At 44.0% G+C, this 19,353-nt stretch overlaps 1 protein-coding gene across 1 annotated transcript in view; it reads right to left on the bottom strand.

The window, feature by feature from the left end:
* ctdspla (CTD (carboxy-terminal domain, RNA polymerase II, polypeptide A) small phosphatase-like a) overlaps positions 1-15,812 on the bottom strand; it is a 31,317-nt gene extending 15,505 nt beyond the window's left edge. The window contains exon 1 of the mRNA XM_084485636.1: positions 15,591-15,812. Coding sequence (XP_084341762.1) covers positions 15,591-15,666 — 76 coding nt within the window. The 5' untranslated portion in view covers positions 15,667-15,812. The remainder of the gene's footprint in view (positions 1-15,590) is intronic.
* Positions 15,813-19,353: the final 3,541 nt, after the last annotated feature.

Here is a 19,353-nt window from a genome sequence, read left to right as displayed (position 1 = left end):
CATGCCCTGGTCATGCCCTTTGTCACACCCCCTGGTCACACCCCATGCCCCCATGGCATGACCAGGACAGGGGGTGTGACCAGGGGGCGTGACCAGGGCATGGGGCGGGACCATGGCATAAGGAGTGACCAGGGTATGGGGACGGACCAGGGCATGAGGAGTGACCACGGTATGAGAAGTGACCAGGGTATGGGGAGTGACCAGGGTATGGGTACTGACCAGGGCATGAAGATTGACCAGGGCATGAGGATTGACCAGGGTATGAGGAGTGACCAGGGCATGGGGACTGACCAGGATAAAGGGACTGACCAGGGCTTGAGGCACCACTGGCTAATGAGGCCGGAAAAGAGGGAAAGGCAGGAAATCCTGACAGATAAGAAAAGATAATTGCCATATGATCGCAGGGGGAGGAAACTCACCCAGATAGCTGAGGCTAAAGTGGCCTGCCTCAACTTTAGCTTTAAACTTGTAAACAACTCCAAGACCAGACTAGCCTATACCAGGTACTCCTTGCTGGCCTCAACATTAGCTTAAAGGGGTAGTTCGGAATTCAGCCAATGAGCTTGTAGCGATCAATTTATGTTAACTAAATTGGGAGGTTCTGCATGAAGGGAAATATGACAGACTATATGCTGATTTCTTTACTGTGTGTTTGTGTTGATATTTGTAATTGTACTGTACATGTTTCTCTCCTCTTACCTTTTCTATTCTCACTTCTATTCTGTTTTCTATTCTTTACTTGCAATAGTTTTCTTTATTTCCGTTGAACAGAGCAACTTTATCATACAATAGCTGACAGGATCCTTCTTTACATAATACAAGCAGCCGGGGAAACACCAAAGGACTATGAAGTGTTCTTCTAGCGGGAGAGGGACAGACGTCAGGGTGAACGCACAAGTGGATCCCAGCTGTCACCGTGTGCAGATTATATAACACACACAGCAGACGCCATGATGATCACACACACAAAAACACACAGACCCACACACACATGCACAACCACACACACACACACACACACACACACACACAGGATGTCTATACAGCTGGGCTGTGGATATTGGGGATGGAACACTGGAGGTTCTGACTGGAGCAGTAGCATGGCCCCTGGAGTGTCCTCCCTCCTCCCCAGGAGAGGGGATCAAACCGCCTCCAGGGTAGGGGGGGGGGGGGGGGGGGGGGGGTGGGTGAGGCTCACATGTGCTGCGGATTTGCTGCAGATTTCAGTCTTTCTCTTTAGAGAAAGACTCTCTCTCTCCCCCCTACTGCTCAGAAACCCTCCTCCCCCCTCTGCGTTACAAACCCTCCTCCCCCCTCTGCGTTACAAACCCTCCTCCCCCCTCTGCGTTACAAACCCTCCTCCCCCCTACTGCTTTACAAACCCTCCTCCCCCCACTGCGTTACAAACCCTCCTCCCCCCACTGCGTTACAAACCCTCCTCCCCCCTACTGCTTTACAAACCCTCCTCCCCCCACTGCGTTACAAACCCTCCTCCCCCCTACTGCGTTACAAACCCTCCTCCCCCCACTGCGTTACAAACCCTCCTTCCCCCTACTGCTTTACAAACCCTCCTCCCCCCACTGCGTTACAAACCCTCCTCCCCCCTACTGCTTTACAAACCCTCCTTCCCCCTGTAGCGCTAGAGAGAAACATCACCACAAGTCTTATTAACACCACCATCGTCCTACGACTTGTGTTGACACATGGACACACACACTCTACACTCTTATACACACACACTCTACACTCCACTCTCTTACACACACACACACACACACTATTAATATTCAGGAATTCCCCAGGAACACATTTTTGTCCCATTCACCTGAAGGTTGATAAATAACACTGGTTTCTACAACCTGATACTGGAATCAGATCCATCACGCCTGCTGTGATTGGAAGGCAAATATACAAGTGTTATGTTAGGGTGTGTCTGTGTATTACACTCTCATCACCATCACCACTGTGTATTACACTCACCAAGCACACATGCACCACACACACACACACACACACACACACACACACACACACACACACACACACACACACACACACACACATTGATATGCTCTGACAGGGATGCCTTCCCTCTGAGGTGGGCCCGGGTTGAGGAGTCCTGGGAGACCCTTAAGATGCTTACCAGAGCAGCAGACCCTCCACATTATTCTCACTCCCCTTGTTGGTACAGAGAACAGTGCAACTCCCCTCCTGAGTTTCTATGCCCATCTCTCCCTCACATCTCAAGGGACACTAAAGAATCTCATAAGTTGTTTTCACACATGTCCCCCGTCTTTTCGCCGCATTTGTATATCAGGAGGTTCGACTGTGAGGGTCATTCACACTTATTGGTGTGAATGCTGAAAGCATTCACATCTTAGAAATGCTACATTTTTAATCGTATTATTATTCCGTCACTTTTTAAGACATCGGGCCCTAGTTAGACGGTCTAAAACGCAGACGTCAAGGCGCAAAGTCAAAGTACTTTGTGGACGGTTCTACGGCGCTGTTGCTATTATGACGGCGGGATAAACGAGCTTTGCGCCCGGCGCAAATCTAAAATGGGTTGGGCTGAAACCTGTAGGTGTGTTTTGGGCGTAACGTGCAATAAACCAATGAGAGTTCCACCTGCCATCCCCTTTAAGACCCAGCGCATTTGACTTGGCGAGTTGATAGTTTGACAGTGCGTTTGCAGTCTCCGCTGAGACAGATGCATGACCACATGAATTTCAAACTTCAAATGGCTCAGTTTATGGCCAAATAATAGGCATAATTCACACATGGAATAGCGTTTTCTTCTCCAACTTCAGAAACACTGATTTGTCATGTAAATTGCGGCAAAGCCAACTTAAAACATATATGATATGCGGACGCAGTCCTCGATGGCCGCAACTGTGGGTCCATTTAATGATATGCGGCAATACATTAACAAACATTGTTTGTTACCAGTATTGTATACATTATCGTTATCGACTTGTGTTCATAATATGCATGTGTCCCCCCATTAATATACATCGCCATGGACTGTATTATGCGTTACGTGTTTAGTTTGCGTGTGTTTAAACAGATGGGTGCGCACACACACGCGCACCAAGCATCACCCGCATTCATTCATTCTTTTAAACACTCGCGGTAAAACTATGTTTTCTCACGATCAAATACTCATCAATCCTAAAAGTAATGGGCTTGTACACGATGTCTGTGTCAAGAACATATGTGTTTGCTGTATGGTGTTTGCAGATGCATTGATTTAAAAGTACAACTTACCACTGTATCAGCTGTTCTTTCCCTAATCATTTAACCAACCATTTACCATAAAATTAGATTTTGTTTTGGAAGCCTGGAATATAGTTTGCTCGAATGTATTATTGTTATTATTATTATTTTAATGCATGCCATAGCCTACTATACTTCATTCATGTTCATTCATGCAGCCCTATTGAAAAAAATATTTCCTCAATCATTAAATAATAGTTAATAGTTAGCATGTTTGTGCTGTGTATAGCCTACGTGTGTATAAGCGTAGGCTATGTGGTAGTTCCGACCTGCCATGGCACGTCAAAATAGCAACAACAACTGCGCCGTCTGCCAGAGACCTGGGGGGTATTCCATCAAAGTCGCTAACGAAAGCGGCGATTAGTTGATTAAGCCTGGTTAGAACTAGCGCCAACTTCCACTTGAGGCTAAAGCCGTTCCATCAACGCAGTTCAGCCGCGCCTTGCTCAGGTTAGTTCAAACCAGGCTCACGTTATCCTGGATTACGCGCGTTCACGAGATATGTAACCAGCCCAGAACCGTGAATGTCGAATCATGGATCAAATGTCCAAAAAGGACCGAGCAGGATCTTTTCCAGTGGCGAACAGAAGCTGCTTGTGGAGGTCTATGAGGAGTACAGGCATATAATAACTCAAAAAAGGAACACCGTAACCATTAATAGAAACAGGGAGGCTGCCTGGCACAAAAATCGGCGATTTGTTGAATGCATAAGTAGTATTCTGAACTGACATCTCTGTCCATGCGAGTGCGCTCGCCATTGAGTGCATAATGAATGGGAGTCGACAGGGTTTCACCCTCAAATTCCACTTTTCTCAGGGTGTCATTTTTTGTCAAGTAATTCGAGAGTCACATTCGAAAGAGGGGGCTAAAAGAATACACTCAGCTGAATATCGCATTTTTTAAGTTCACTTAACTGTTCTAAAAATCTGTTCAAAAAGATGATGACGTCACTGCCAGAGGTCCTGCTTTACGGTAAGTTATGAGTCACTTTGGCACTTCCGCTTATATAATATATATATTATATATATACATATAATAGATAACAATTAACTTCGACGGAAAGTCCTCCTTAAGATAATGTTTCTGATTGTGCTTCAGCTTCAGATGCCATCAAGAGGGGTCTCTGGTCGCAAGTTCATCCCTGACCAATCAGCATTCATTAGCAGAATACTAGCGTGTACGGCCAACAACGGCCCAAACTGTAAGAAATCGAAAGGACATAAGTACTCATTCATTCGACTTTTGAACTATAATATATATTGAACTTGCGCAATCTACAATACAATCTGCGATATTTCAATGACAAGCAGGTGAAAGAGATACATTTAGCCGTCTAGCCCCATAGACCCCCATTCAATCTGCACTCATTCGATCACCCCCAGTGGAATTCTAATGGAACTGCAACCAAGTTCGATACAATGGGGCTCAATAGAGAGTGCCAAGGCTCTCCGTAGACGGGCTCTGGTTACCTTAACACTAAAAATCACATCTTCCACCATCCTCGTCTTGCTAGCTGTATGATCGCAATGTTTGTAAGTACTGCAGCTTGTTAGGTCCTTAGCTACGCATCAGCAGCATTATTTTGGTTATTGGATGGTCGATTTGTACCACTTTATATGGCGCTTATATGGATGTTTTCCATATCTGTTTATTGCCTGTGGAGAGATACACCAAAGCTCCAACTTTTGTACACTTAGTTATTGCAATATGTTATATTGTGTATTTGTATTTTTAGTGCATCCAGTTTTGTAACTGATATATATTTATGTTTGTGTTTCAGTTTAACAATTAGTTTAGCTGAACTGGATAGTGGGATTGCTGCTCAGATCCACCCAGACCAGTACAACCCCAGTTTGAAGAGAACCTTTCAGTCACAGGTCCCTGAAGGGAAATCTGACTCAACTTCATTTGGAATCATAGTTATGTTATAAGACTTAATTAAGTCTTATAATTTGAGCACCATCATATCATTAATACAATTAATAATTCATTATAAAATAAAATTTCTTTCCAAAATACATTTTGTTGGTAAACTAATGTCTATGTGTATTCATTCTTTCTCAGTTTACTACTCAAATGAGCTCTGAGAACCAATAATTAATAGTGTTGTATTGATTTGTACAGCTGAGGCCATTTCTGGAACTACAATCACTGACCCTGAAAAAGATAGATATTCTCATGTTTCTCTTTGTGTGTAGACCACACTACCCTACTACAGCAACACTACATAATGTGACACTTATGTAGCGTTGGTGATGAAGAGAAGAGGAATTCCACCGTGGTTCTCTGAAATACTAACCTCTGCCAAAAGAGAATCCAAAAGGCCTTGGTAACTACAACAACACTGTTATTTGTTCCTAACAGCCACAAAACATGTACTCATTTCACATGTTGTGCAACTGGAGTTGGAGGCAGCCAAATACTCGGCAAGTCAAACATCTTCTCCACAAAATGTTCACTTTGACCAGTTTAATCTAGAAGCAATATAGAGGCCTGTTAGAACAAGCATATAGCTCAAGAAGAACAGTTAGCTCCATTGAGAACCACTGTATAGCTCCAGAAGAACAGTGAGCTCCAGAAGAACAGTTAGCTCAGTAAAACCAGCGTATAGCTCCAGAATCATGATCTGTTCCATTGATATTGGTGCCGTTTTACTAGTGGAGCTAGACGGGGACCACCGTCCATTCCGACATACCCCCACTCCAAAATTTACGTCTAATTGTCGGAGTGGCGGCACTTCCATTGTTTTCAAATGTCCCACCACTCCGACAATTTCTGTTTCCATTGTCGGAGTGACGGTACTTTTTTTCAAACCGCCATTTCAACATGAGGTCATTAATATAAATGTCATTACTATTATCATTGTACTTTAATTAATTAATATGATTATTTCTTAGTTTCATTTGTATGCTGTAGTGTCCTTACACTGACATTCATCATTGGGGATAGTCGCCGACCCTCATTCGCTGTGGCTCTTTGGCCCAAGACATGGGAATTTTCGGTTCTTTTTAGGGAGCCGGATCATTAGGATCAGCTCACCAACAAGAGCCGGCTCTTTCGGCTCCCAAGCGGCTCTTCATATTAACTTTATTACTTATACCTTTTATAATTCAGCCAAATGTAGCCCGTTCTGACTTATGTTTGTATGTGTAGGCCTAAATATCACTTAAATTATTCAATACATCTTATTAGGGAAAGCTCCTGGGCCTCATTTTCCTCGAGAGGTGAACTGAAAGTCAGCCATAACAGGAGAGAGGACGCTGGCACTGTCTGTTGCCGCTTCTCCCTATGAGCCAAATTTGAGCCAAATTCTAGCAACATACTTTGCTACATATTTATATTGTGTACTCGATATACTTTGTAGCTTTTTTCCACTTTTGCTGGATTGTACGAATGCTTTTTTACCTGTGTAGTTGGCTACCTGCTGCTTCTGGCTACCTGTTGTTGCGGGCACACCGGCTTGGACTCGAGTTGTTCCTCCGGACTTTCTGCTGCTGCCTGGTGGATCCTGCTGCCTTGGTCACTGTCCATCAATACCAGCACCAATACCGGCTCCTTCCTGGGCAAACAATCCACTGCCTGGGTAGCCATCGTCGGCTGGACACGGTAGCATCACCCGGATTAGCGGCTATCAACTCCGCACCCGTCCAGACCCGGCACCTCATCGGCATGACGCTAAAATACTCATCCCGCAACTGCTCAATCTACAAATTTACAGCACTCCAGCCTGTGTCCCAGCCATTAAACAACTTGGACTTCTACGCAGACCCCGCTATATCCATAGAAGCTGCCGCAGAAAGTTTGTTTGTCTGGCCGCTCCATCCCATCCCTCTGGTCCGTTGAGTGCACTGTCACACTACTGCCGCGTCATCAGAGCGCCGCTGCACCTGGACCTATCAAAGGTAACACTACGTCACCTCTACACCTCAAACTGGACAGAAAACGTGGAGTGGACTTCAGTCTACTTCGGCCTCTACAGTCCACAACCCCATCAACCCTCAAAATAGAGCTGTTTAATACACAATCTCTCACAAATAAATCCTGCCTTATACACAACCACATCTTGGATAAGAACATTAATGTAATGTGCCTTACTGAGACCTGTCATCAGCCGGAGGCCTATTTTGTATTAAATGAAGCCTGTCCCCCTGGATACAGTTATTTGGAGAGAGCCCGACGCACTGGTCGGGGTGGCAGCCTAGCTGTCATTTACCGCAGTGACCTGAAACTGTCCCCCCTATCACTGCCTGAACCATCCACTTTTGAATGCCTTGCATTCAAATCCAAACCCCCTTTTCCCGTGACTGTTGTTCTCATCTATCGGCCACCCAAACCAAACCCAGTCTTCATCCCCGAGATCAATGAACTTCTCACCACACTATGTACCACATCTGCACGTACTGTCATACTCGGAGACTTGAACATTCATGTAGACACCCCCTCCTGTCATCCTGCATCTGAAATCTTACAATTACTGGACTGTTTTAACCTCACACAGCATGTTGATGTTCCCACACACAACAGAGGGCACACACTGGACCTGGTCATTACTGACTCTGTCCCCATCACAAATCTGTCGGTGTATGATATGTATATCATACACCGTATGATATGTGTATATGGGAGTGTCAGATCATAAAACAATTTCATTGAAGTTAAAACTGTCTCACCACACCAAACCAAAACGCCAAATTCACTTCAGAAACCTGAAAAGCACCAACCCAGACACCATGACTTTGGACCTCCATCACATCCCCTCTGCAAAATTCACATCAGCAGATGAATCAGTCGACTTCTATAATCGCACCCTAAGCAGTATCCTGGATCTCCACTCCCCTGTTACAACACGAACAGTCACCTTCACACGCACAGCCCCCTGGTTCACCTCAGAGCTCCAACTTAATGGCTCTAAAACAGAAGCCAACTTAGTTGGCACACCACACCAGGTCCGGTCATCTCCCATAACACACATCACCTTCTCTGGTCAAAACATACCTCTGTCATCTACAGTCACCAACCTGGGTATAAAATTTGACACTCATCTCACTTTTAACACCCACATTAATCATCTCTGCAAGACCTCCTTCTACGACCTCCGTAACATTGCCAAACTCCGCCCCACACTCGGTCTGTCAGATGCAAACAACTGGTCCACGCCTTTATCTCCTCAAGGCTCGACTATTGCAACGCACTCCTCATCGGGACTCCAAGAGCCTACAAAAATTGCAACACATCCAGAACAGCGCCGCTAGGATCCTGATGAGGGTGCGTAAATATGACCATATCACACCCATCCTTCACTCACTCCACTGGCTTCCTGATTCATCCAGGATCGACTACAAAATCGCTCTACTTACCCATCAGTGCATCCATGGAAATGCCCCGCCCTATCTCAAAGACCTCCTCACACCACAAACCTCCTCACGTAGCCTCCGCTCAGGAAACAAAGCCACCTTACAGCCCCCCAGGACTAAACTCCATACTATGGGTGATCGGGCCTTCTGCTCAGCCGCTCCTCACCTCTGGAATTCCCTCCCAGACCAGGCTCCTCAGACATTAGACTCTTTTAAGAAAGGTCTAAAAACCTATCTTTTTAAAATAGCCTTTTCTTAAATGTATTGTTGTACTTTGGCTTTTAAACCTGTTTTTATCTTGTTGTACTCTGTAGCACCTTGGGATTGCTTTTAACAATGAAAAGTGCTTTACAAATAAAATTTATTATTATTATTAGGTGCCAAGCACGAAGTGCGAGGAACCTCTTGTAATTCTTAGTTTTATTATTATTTATATTCCGCCACGTTTGCATTGCGTGTAGAGGTTGACCCAAGATTAGCACACAGCAAATATTACACTGACTGGCCTATAGGTGGCGCTATACCAACTGTCCAAAAAATGCAAACTTTGCACAAGCATATCTCGTAACCGGTTTGACTTACACTCACGAAACTTTGCATACACATGCATATCCACATGCTGAACAAATATGCCTCAAGAACCTACCACTTCCGGGTGGTCAGATTTTCCGCCATTTTGAATTTAGTTAAAAACAGTAAATTGCCCAACGATCCCAGGATTTTAGACTTTGACAAAAATCTTCAATCTGACCAAAGGATTAGTCTGTACAATAAAGTTTAAAGCTCCCATGAGCCATTGCGTTCTAAAACGGGCGTGGTTTAAACCGCGAAAATAGTTAATTGCTCATATCAACATCAAGTTGGACTCCTATGATGTTGACCCCAATACAAAAGTTGTTCATAATCAAATTCTGAACAAGATAAACTCAACTAAAATCGCCACAGTTCATAGACGCAATGTTTGATTTGAGGCACATAGCCACATGGAGCAGCACCGAGCACATAGTTAGGAGGTAATACTCTCACATAACCACAGAGGGTAGCACTGAGCACATTTAACAATTAGGAGGTAATACTCTCACATAACCACAGAGGGCAGCACTGAGCACATACAACAATTAGGAGGTAATACTCTCACATAACCACAGAGGGCAGCACTGAGCACATTTAACAAAGTTGCAACATTTACACATAGGGGGCAACAATGGACACACAGATGAAGTGAGCAAGTTTTTAGCGTTGTAGAAGAAGTCTACCTTCACCTGATTATAAAAGCAACAGCATTGATTTTGGAAGCCGGAATCTCTTGGGCGGCGTATCGTAGATATAAAGCTTAGAGACGCTCCATGCGTGTTATATACCATTCCTCTCCTTTTGTTTCATAGACGATAGACAATAGACCAAAACCATTACCAAATAAAGTGAGTTAAAAGCAATCCTGTCTCGGCGGCCTTTCCTGGATTAAAAATATCATAACAATACACACATTCACGGCAGCGTCAGCCATGCAAGGCAACAGCCAGCTAGTCAGAAGCAGTTAGGGTTAGGTGCCTTGCTCAGGGACACCTCGACACTCAGCTAGGAGGAGCTGGGGATCGAACCAGCAACCTTGCGGTTACCAGCCAACCCGCTCTACCCCCTGAGCTAATGCCGCCCCTGTTACCAGTATTGTATACATTATCATTATCGACTTGTGTTCATAATATGCATGTGTCCCCCCATTAATATACATTGCCATGGACTGTATTATGCGTTACGTGTTGAGTGTTTAAACAGATGGGTGCAGACATATAGTTGATATATGGCGTGCATTTATTCATTCTTTTAAACACACACTTGTGGTAAAACTATGCTTTCTCACAATCAAATACTCATCAATTCTAAAAGTTATGAGCTTGTACACGATGTCTGTGTCAAGAAAATATGTGTTTGCTGTACGGTTTTTGCAGATGCATTGTTTTAAAAGTACGAAAAGTAGAAACACCAACTGCGCTCTCTACAAGTGCATTTAGACCAGGTATTTGCCGGTCTGTGGTGCAATTGCTTTTTCAATCACTGAAATAGCACAATGTATAATTTGCACCGGAACACGCCTCTCCGGGCGCAAGTGTAGTGGCGCGAGTTTGCTGTGAAAATTTGGTCGAAAATTTAACCACTTGGCTGACAGATTTGAAATTCGCCGCATCACTCTCGCCAATTTACAGACCTCTATGCTCAACACTCTGGCTCCATCAATTGGTCGAAACTGGACTTGCGTTACTCTCCCGAGTGTTCCCTGTGCTTCCGATTTTCACAAATGAGGTACCGTTGGAATCCCTGAACCAACCAGAGTTCAATGACAGCTGTGAGCTCCCAGTGGTCTCCCTGTCGCCATAGTTGCTGCTGGGCTGATTCTAATGTGTTGATACAGGTGCTCAGCAGGTGTCTAGCAGTTCAGTAGCGTGTCTTCACCACCAAGCCTATACCACTGAACCCCCATTACTCACCAGTTACTCACCGGCACCATTTGACTGTTAAGTCATTAAGCATTTTAACAAACAGGACTGGCAGTTGGTTAAAAGCAAGCAGTTCCAACAATACATTGGTTCTGAGATCAGGTGCTTGAATTGGGTAAGGGTCAATAAAGAGGCTCTCAGTGAGGTCAGCCCCAGCTCTTTAAGATGGGTTAGGGTTCTTCTGCAGGGATTCCTACAGAGACTACTTGGGCATTGAACCCAGTGTTGATATAGCCACACTATCCTGCCCATATCTCTCTGAGCTTACTTACAGACACTGAGTTACAGTACTTGTTGTAATGACCATTATAGCGCCGTTCCCTTATGATGTGGCTATAGGAAAGCCAGCGCAGACACCAACAACAATTATTTACTGCTCCAACAATTGACCTGTCGCTAAGCTCCACCCTTAGAACGCAGATGAGCCAATGACATTCCAGCCTAAACTATACTCGGACAACGGCTCGGACAACTCTATTGAAACCAACCACCAGCATAATATAACAATTTCAATCCTGAGAGGCTGCAAAATGCAGTATATTTCATACCTTTTCCTAAGCCACAACGGGACAAGAAAAAGTGTGTAATGTGGATCAGACTGTGCGATAGGTCAGAATACCAACTGAATTCAAGCTTGTTACCTTCTGTTTGTATTTTAAAGTTTTGAATATACCCCTCCATAGCGTAATGTAGTCCCTTTCAATTGATCCTGGAAGAAATTAAATCATTTTTCGCCCAAAACTTCTCCAATACCTGCTTTGATATACTGTCAGCTGACATTTTTCAATGTTTTTCTTATCAAGTCTGGTTTGTTTGTCCGAGTTCGTCATGGTAATGGCGGGGGGCGTGACTTAGCGACAGGTCAATTGCTCTAAGAATATAACAGGCTGACACTGCATTTCCTAATGAAGAGTAATGATGTGGAGGAGGCTAAACAAATGGTGGAAAATACTTCTGCCTGACCCTACTACCCTGTCCACATAGTTAGCAAGGACAGGTTATACCCGATAGTTCAATGTCCAACCCACCTCCCATCGGGAGACATGTACCAGAGGCTAAATATACACTCCATTTACATTGGTTTTGATACCTATTGTGCATTGTGTAAAACTGTTAATATTTGCATGATATGTATTGTGGAAAACATCTGTAGGAAGAAAAGTTAAGTTTGGTGTCCTAAGAAACTTGAACCAGTGCCAACTATTGAGTCATTTAGCAGAACCCTTGGACACAGGGTTTGAGGCCAGAACCATTTGGCTTGGAGTCAAACCCCCAACTACTAGACTGTTCTGTCTCCGCCTGAACACAACCCTCTGTCCATGACCTTCAGTTCACCTTCAGTCACAGCGGCTTGCATAATAACGACCAGGGGGACTGCAGTCATTAAAGCCACTGGAGAGAGACAAGTCATATTAATTCCAAGTTCACCTCAACAGCAGTTAGCGTGGATGAGGAGGCTGTGTAAGAGGCTGTTACAGGCTCTCATTGACCACATCACTCTGCTGCCAGCAGTGAATGAAAAACCTCAGCTCAAATCTGTCCTAATCTCATTAGCCTAACAGCTCATCAGAGATACCTTTCTGCCTGAAGCTTCTGTTAAGCCCGGTGGCTGACTTGTGACACGAGAGCCGCCGTGAATTCAACTGAAATTTCACTGTTCATCTGTTCAGCTGTTACTGGATAAAAAATAGAGTGTCTTTCCACAACTTTGTGTTCTTAAGTGTCTTGGCAACTACATCCAACAGCAGACCTAGTAGAAGATATCACTTGATATCCTGAACATACAGTATGTGACAGAACCCTGATGCTACATAGTTTTTATGTATGGTTTGTATGTCTGTGTTTCAAAACTCTTGTACCTACAGACAAGCTGTTAAAAACATTATCTCATCATTATCTCATTATCTCAATAGAGTGCTCAGAATAGCCTCAGTATACTCTACTATTGCTTTTTCTCACCACTACTAGGATAGCTTCCTTTTGGTAATGGTCCCTGATTGTGTAGACGTTATTTTGTCTACCTGTCTGTCTGTCGGTCTGTCTATATTTAATATTGAACAATTATTGGAGAACATGGCAGAAAAGGAACTTATTGAATTGTTGTGCGTTCACACCAAACACGAAGGGGTGCCACAACTCCATACAAAGTCAACGTAGAGACACATATCAGGTGACATTTGTCGCTAGAAAAACCTGCGGCAAGATTTTACTTTACTTTTTTACTTTTACGCCTGTCACGGGCGAGCGCGTTGACAAGGATTTGCAGTGCAACACAACGCAACGCTTTCACTCGAGTTTAAATATTTGAACTTTGCCACGACATTTGCGTGATCACAGCCAATCAGCGTTCACTCCCTGAGTGACGTAACATAATAGCCGTGCAGTAATGTATGTACAATATCCAACAGTACATACAGTACTGTATGTACAGTATCCAACTGTACATTATCCAACAGTATGTACTGTATCCAAAATCACCACCTGATCACTTCACCTCTTGGTGAAGAGAGACTACAGTATCTTGGTGATGAGAGACTGTGAGGAGGGACCATACAGTATCTCGGTGAAGAGAGACAGTAGTTGCAAGAGAGACCATACAGTATCAAGATAAACAGTATCTCAGTGAAGAGAGACCAAACAGTATCAACATCAGCACATGATGCTCTCATGTGCTGATGGGTTTATACGTCAGGTGGCCTTTGGAGCCTATGTCCACTGCCATCGTGTTTAAGTGAGACCAACCTTCCCCGGAACATCTTGGTGGTGGTATCACCTCCAGATCGCTGAGTGTCCGCGGTCGGTCCAGTCTTTGTACACCGCTGTGAGCTCTGTGGCAGATGGCCAGGGAGCCCAGTGCTTAGAACCAAGATGGTGGCTAGGTGGATGAGGCCCAGGAGGGCGGTGGTCTCATCGTTCATCTGGGTTACATAACCTCATCCATGGGTGGCTATTGGTGGAACTGTACACATCCACTGTACACATCCCCCCTCCCCTACTCTCTATCTCCTGCGAGAATGTCTCCCTCCATCCCTAAGTGACCCTGTGTATCGGCACAGCAAGGCCTCTTTCACAACATTGGTTAAACTGTAACATATGAGGGTAGGGTAGTGATTGAGTGTGTAGAGGTTTTGTGTGTGTGATGAGTGTGTAGAGTGTCTGTGTGTGTATGAAGGGGTGTGTGTATGTGTACTTTTGTGTGTGTGTACATGTGCATGTGTTTATATGTGTGCGTGTATGTGTGTGTGTTTATATATGTGTGCATGTGTGTCTGTGTCTGTCTGTATTAGAGTGTGTGTGTCAGTATGCAGTGTGTGTAGCATATGTGGATATATGTGTGTGTGGGTTTGTGTGGATATATGTGTACATATGTATGTTTAGCATTGCATGTGTGTGTGTGTCTGCATGTATATGTGCGTCTCTGCATGTGTCGATATGTGTGAGTGTATGTTTGTGTGCGTTTGGGTGTGTGTGTGTGTGTGTGTGTGTGTGTGTGTGTGTGTGTGTGTACTGTACTGTACTAAGCGGTAAGACTACGGCCCCTACCCTAACAGACATCCATGTGACAACAGGAAGTAGAAAGGAGGCTGAATAGGCTGATCAGTGATGTCAGCCCCCAGCCCCCGGGAGGATGTGAGTCCCTGTAATCTGGAGGGCAGCTGTTCACATATTTTCAGCCTACATTTAAGCACCGCGTGTATGTAGGTGCACACATATTTATCCATGTGTATAATATTACACCGACACGCCCAGCTATGTAGAATCAGGAGCGATAGAAGAGAACTGTTCAGCCTACACGACGCTGTGCAGAGCAACAGTGGTCTGATCAATCTCCACATAGAACCATCGATACGTGTTCATTGACGGTTATGATTAACCACAGAGATCATGGCACTAATAGCAATGCCATGCACAAGGACCGCCTAGATGAACACAAATAACGGGAGAAAGGTCTTTCTCCCTCGTCTTACTACTGGGGCTCCCTTGGAGATGTTGGACAACATGACCACCAACATGGGAATAAAAGGCATTATCCCTTTATAATAGTCGAATATTTCTCAGGCATTGATTTTCTTTCAAATCGCATTAATCGTACCCTCAGCCTACCAACATAATAAAAAATATTAATATGAGGTGATTAATAGAGTAATATTAACCATGTGATGGACGCGTGCTGGGCTCCAATACCGATATGATATCCGACCGTGGACTACATTCACATTTAATTAAATTAGCCTAAATGAACGTTAAAGTCACACATTGTTCGTATTGCATTAGTATTGCGTGTTATTACATCAAACAGATGGATGCTTTACAATGGACTGAAAGTTAAATTACACCACAGCAGGGCTTCGTGTTGTTCTGCTCTATTGTACATCCGAGTGTAAACACAATCAACCCGATCTGCATCAAGTGTGGGAAACCGTAAATCGGTTCTGCATTTATTCTTGTATTTTCTGCCACTTACCTTTATCTTGACCCGAATAAATACTCTCCTCTTCTTTTGAATTTGCAGCCTGTGTTATAATGGACGTGCTGTCCATGGAAACGAGAGGTTATGCTCCTGGCTGGCTACACATGTCCTTCGCACATCACAACAGTACAGTCTGTGGTGGAGGAGGCTGGTCTGCGCCGTCACGTCTCACTCGGTAGTCGACGCATTCCCGGGAGCTGGATTCAAAAAGAGTCGGAGATCATCACACCTCGACGTGACAGCGGCCGAGTGTGAAGGCGTGTGGGGAGACAGCGTCGGTCCGGCTCTACCGTGGTGTTGTGGTAGTCTGTGTTGTTTTGGTGGTCTATAGCAGCGTGTTGTTATGGTGGTCTACAGCAGCATGTTGTTGTGGTGGTCTGTGTTGTTGTGGTGGTTTATAGCAGTGTGTTGTTGTGGTGGTCTATGTTGTTGTGGTTGTCTGTGTAGTGGTGGTCTACATGGTTGTTGTTGTGATAAGGCACTATCAATGTCCCCCATCATTATTTATTGCAAATCACTGAAGTCAGTAGGGAAGGTGTTCTGCTATCTTAAAGAAGAACTTGGTGAAGATGCTTGGATTGACAGGGACCAGGATCATAAGGCTGAAAACCTTCTGATAGGAATGTTTCATAGTAAGACACTCACGCATTATAAACACTGAGTGCTGGCATTGATTAATGAAGAGGGGAGCTGCAGAGTTGTTGTAGCAACAACAGCTCTCGGGATGGGCTTGAATTTTCTGAATGTTTCACATGTTGTCATGTATGGGTCACCAGATGATGTAGAGGATATTGTTCAACAGGTTGGACGGGCTGGCAGAAATGGGTTGCAATCACATGTAATTTAGTATGTTGTCAAACAGTCCGTCAAGGTTGATAAAGTAGTTGCAGGAGTGATTGACACAGGCACACACAGCTGCTTTAGAAAAGCTTTATTAAGCCATTTTGAGGAGCACACCACAAGTGTTGAGCCAGGACATCTGTGCTGTACCTATTGCCACTCCGTATGTTCATGTGCATCTGATGTTTGTTTGCCTATTCCTAAACATGAGTTGTTAGAACCAGATGTTTGCATTGATCTGAAATGTAGAGCGGTAACAGATGATGATAAAACCTTAGTCTGGGATATGTTGGAGGAGTACAGGAGCTCTTTAGTTAACACTAGTGGTGGATTTCATGATTTGTTTGAATGAATCAGTTTGCGTCGGTCAGTTCGCCAAGAAGAGTCGTTCGTTCGTTCGCATTTCCGGTAGTGGTGAATCATGATTCTCAGTCACTGACTCGGCTCCTCCCTCGTTCTCGTTCAAACAGATCGTGAATGCACAGTTCTCAGCCGAGTCGGTCAGACTCAGCTCCTCCCTCGTTCTCATTCTCAAACGAATCACGCTCGTGCAATGGTGCAAACGGTCATCAATCATTGAGGTTGATGCTTCTGCTGGGTTTGTTTCTTAAGCCGTTTCTCAATTCGCGTTCTCGTGTGTTCTCGTGTACTTGCGTTCTCGATAAACGTCATCAGTGGTAGCCCAAGCACTGTTCCAATTCCAAGTACACGAGTACGCGAGTACTGTCGTAAAACCCGGAAGTGTTCTCGATGAGGCCGTTCTACCGAGGATACATCGGAGGTGACTCGTGTGGACTTGGGACCGTTAAATATCCCAGAATGCATCATCGAGTCCGCTGCTGTTCCAATTGCATGTGCGTACTCGCGTTCTCGGAAGTCTGTACTTGAAAGTCCGGACTTGCCAAGTACATACTTCCAAGTCCGTGAGAACGTAGTCCGCGTACTTGGTATTGAGAAACGGCTTTACTCTGCTTCTTGCCATCTTCTAAAAATGGCGAACTCGTTCTCTTCGTCTACCAAGCAAGCGGAAGCAACGCATGCAAATCCGACCTGATCTGGACACATTTTCAGACAGCGGTAGCCCTAATTCTGTTAGCCGCTCACTAATGCTTTTTTCTCTTGGATCCTTCTTTTGGAATATGGACCGGACACCTGAAAGTGTGCCTTTTATACGTAAATTCTCGTTACACAAATGGCAAATATCCTTTACCGACATGTTGCTTGCTTGCTGAGCTAACAAGCTATGCTTTGCCTTGACGCTCTGTTAGTACGTCATATGCTTCGTTGATCTGATTGGTTGATTTGGCCCGTCTATCACCAACATAGGTGGTGATAGACAGATGGTTTATCCAATCAGCTAACCAGTATTTTCGCTCCTTCCCAAAAGTTCTCCAACGGAAGGTTCCCAGATGGATATGCTGAGCAAATGCGAATCAATCCATCTGGCGGAGTCAGGTTAGAACATAGGACCCTTTTTCTGAAAAGGGTACTGTGTTCCCCGCAATTCCTTAACGGGTCCTAATAATATTTAGAAAGGGCTTATTTTTTCCACCATAATTGCCGAATTGCATGACATAAGCCTTCACTGATTTAATTCAGCATTTTGTTACGGTAGATTACAGGCCACGTGACACGCATATCCAAATATGATGAGGAGAGATTAGGCTGTAAATTGTTGTATCTTGTATCTTATCTTACCCCATATGGAAAAAAAATGTTTCCACAATCCACACGCTATCTGCTATCACATGCTATCATGCTATTTCTATGCAGTTTCACACATATGAACAATCTTTCATATGTGTGAAACTAGCAACGATACGTCGGTGTAGAAAGTCAATTGCGCTGGGTGCAAGATAGGGCCATTAGTTTATTTATTATTAGTATTTAGTGTATTTATTTATTTATTAGAATTTAGTGTATTTATTATTAGTATTTATTGTTTATTTTGTTTCGTTTATTTAAACTGTCCAAATGTGACAAAAACAAAAGCCAATTTACAGCCTAATCTCTGCTCATCTAGGCCTATTTGGATATGCAGGTCAAACGGCTTGTAACTGATGGCAATCAGCACTGATGGTGGAAAAAATAACAGAGCGGGGAACATAGGACCCTTTTTTTTAAAAAAGGATCCTATGTTCCCCGGGTCCTATGTTCACCTCTTGGGGAACAAAGGACCCTTTTTTTGCAAAAGAGTCCTATGATCCCATCACATACAAAGCGGGGAACATAGGACCCTTTTTGGGAAAAGTGGGGAACATAGGACCCTTTAAAAAAAAAAAAGGGTCCTATGTTTCCCGGTCACATACAAAGCGGGGAACATAGGACCCAGGGAACATAGGACCAGGGGAACATAGGGATGACCCCTTCTTGACCAAGACAGCAGCATATAGTTCCATATAAAATATACATTAAAAAACATAAAAAAGACAATTGGCAATTTAACATACTCTCAACATGATCACCAGCAACGTTCAATATTAGCACATGTATATTAAGTACTCATATTCTAACTAATAGTCCTTTATCCTAGTTTTAAACTTTCATTTTTGAAATGCAGTTTAATTTAAGATGACTCTGCTGTTTATGTCAGGATGAGGGTGTAAAAACTTTAAAGGCACTCTCACCGAGTGATTTGCCCATATGATCGAAGATTAAAATTCCTGGTGGTGACTTAAGGAGTCCGGAGAGAACATACATAAGATGGCAGTTCACACAATGTGGCCTTATAAAGAAAAATATACCAATGCTCCAACCTACAATTGTGCAAAAGGGCACAAAAAAAAAACTACGTTCATACAAGCTACAGTGATGAGTACGAAAACCAGAATTAGTTACAAATCTTAGTGCTGCATGGTATACTGAATCCAGCATTTTCAGAGAAGATTGATTTGCATGCATGTATAAAATATCACCA

The sequence above is a fragment of the Micromesistius poutassou genome (assembly GCF_964030765.1).
Source record: "Micromesistius poutassou genome assembly, chromosome: 21".
Classification (NCBI taxonomy): Eukaryota; Metazoa; Chordata; class Actinopteri; order Gadiformes; family Gadidae; genus Micromesistius; species Micromesistius poutassou.
The sequence above is the reverse complement of the archived record's forward strand: the minus strand, read 5'-3'. Positions and strand labels throughout refer to the sequence as shown.